This window comes from Trichinella spiralis, assembly GCF_000181795.1.
Source record: "Trichinella spiralis strain ISS 195 chromosome Unknown Scfld4521, whole genome shotgun sequence".
Taxonomy (NCBI): domain Eukaryota; kingdom Metazoa; phylum Nematoda; class Enoplea; order Trichinellida; family Trichinellidae; genus Trichinella; species Trichinella spiralis.
In genome coordinates this window covers 1-325 of record NW_003531460.1, presented here as the reverse complement: position 1 = coordinate 325, position 325 = coordinate 1, and the positions used below count along the sequence as shown (strand labels likewise).

General features: G+C 48.6%; 1 protein-coding gene across 1 annotated transcript; it reads left to right on the top strand.

Moving 5' to 3' along the window:
- Nucleotides 1–187, top strand: Tsp_14646 (conserved hypothetical protein). The gene has a single exon (XM_003367289.1). The coding sequence runs from the start codon at nt 29–31 to the stop codon at nt 185–187; it is 159 nt and encodes a 52-aa protein (XP_003367337.1). The 5' UTR covers nt 1–28.
- Nucleotides 188–325: the final 138 nt, after the last annotated feature.

The following is a 325-nucleotide window of genomic DNA, read 5'->3' as shown; positions in this document are numbered from 1 at the left end:
GGAAACTTCGGAAGGAACCAGCAACTAGATGGTTCGATTAGTCTTTCGCCCCTACACTCAAGTCAGACGAGTGATTTGCACGTCAACACCGCTACGAACTTCCACCAGAGTTTCCTCTGGCTTCATTCTGCTCAAGCATAGTTCACCATCTTTCGGGTACCAGTGTGCACGCTCCGAAACCGACTGATCGACAATTGTTCCTCCAACCCCGAAGAGAAAGAGAGAACAGTGCGACTATTCAACGGCACCACACTGCGCGTCCCCATACATCGAATCCACCACACAATTAAGCTCAAAAAAGGACGATCCTGTTGAAAAATTGAAC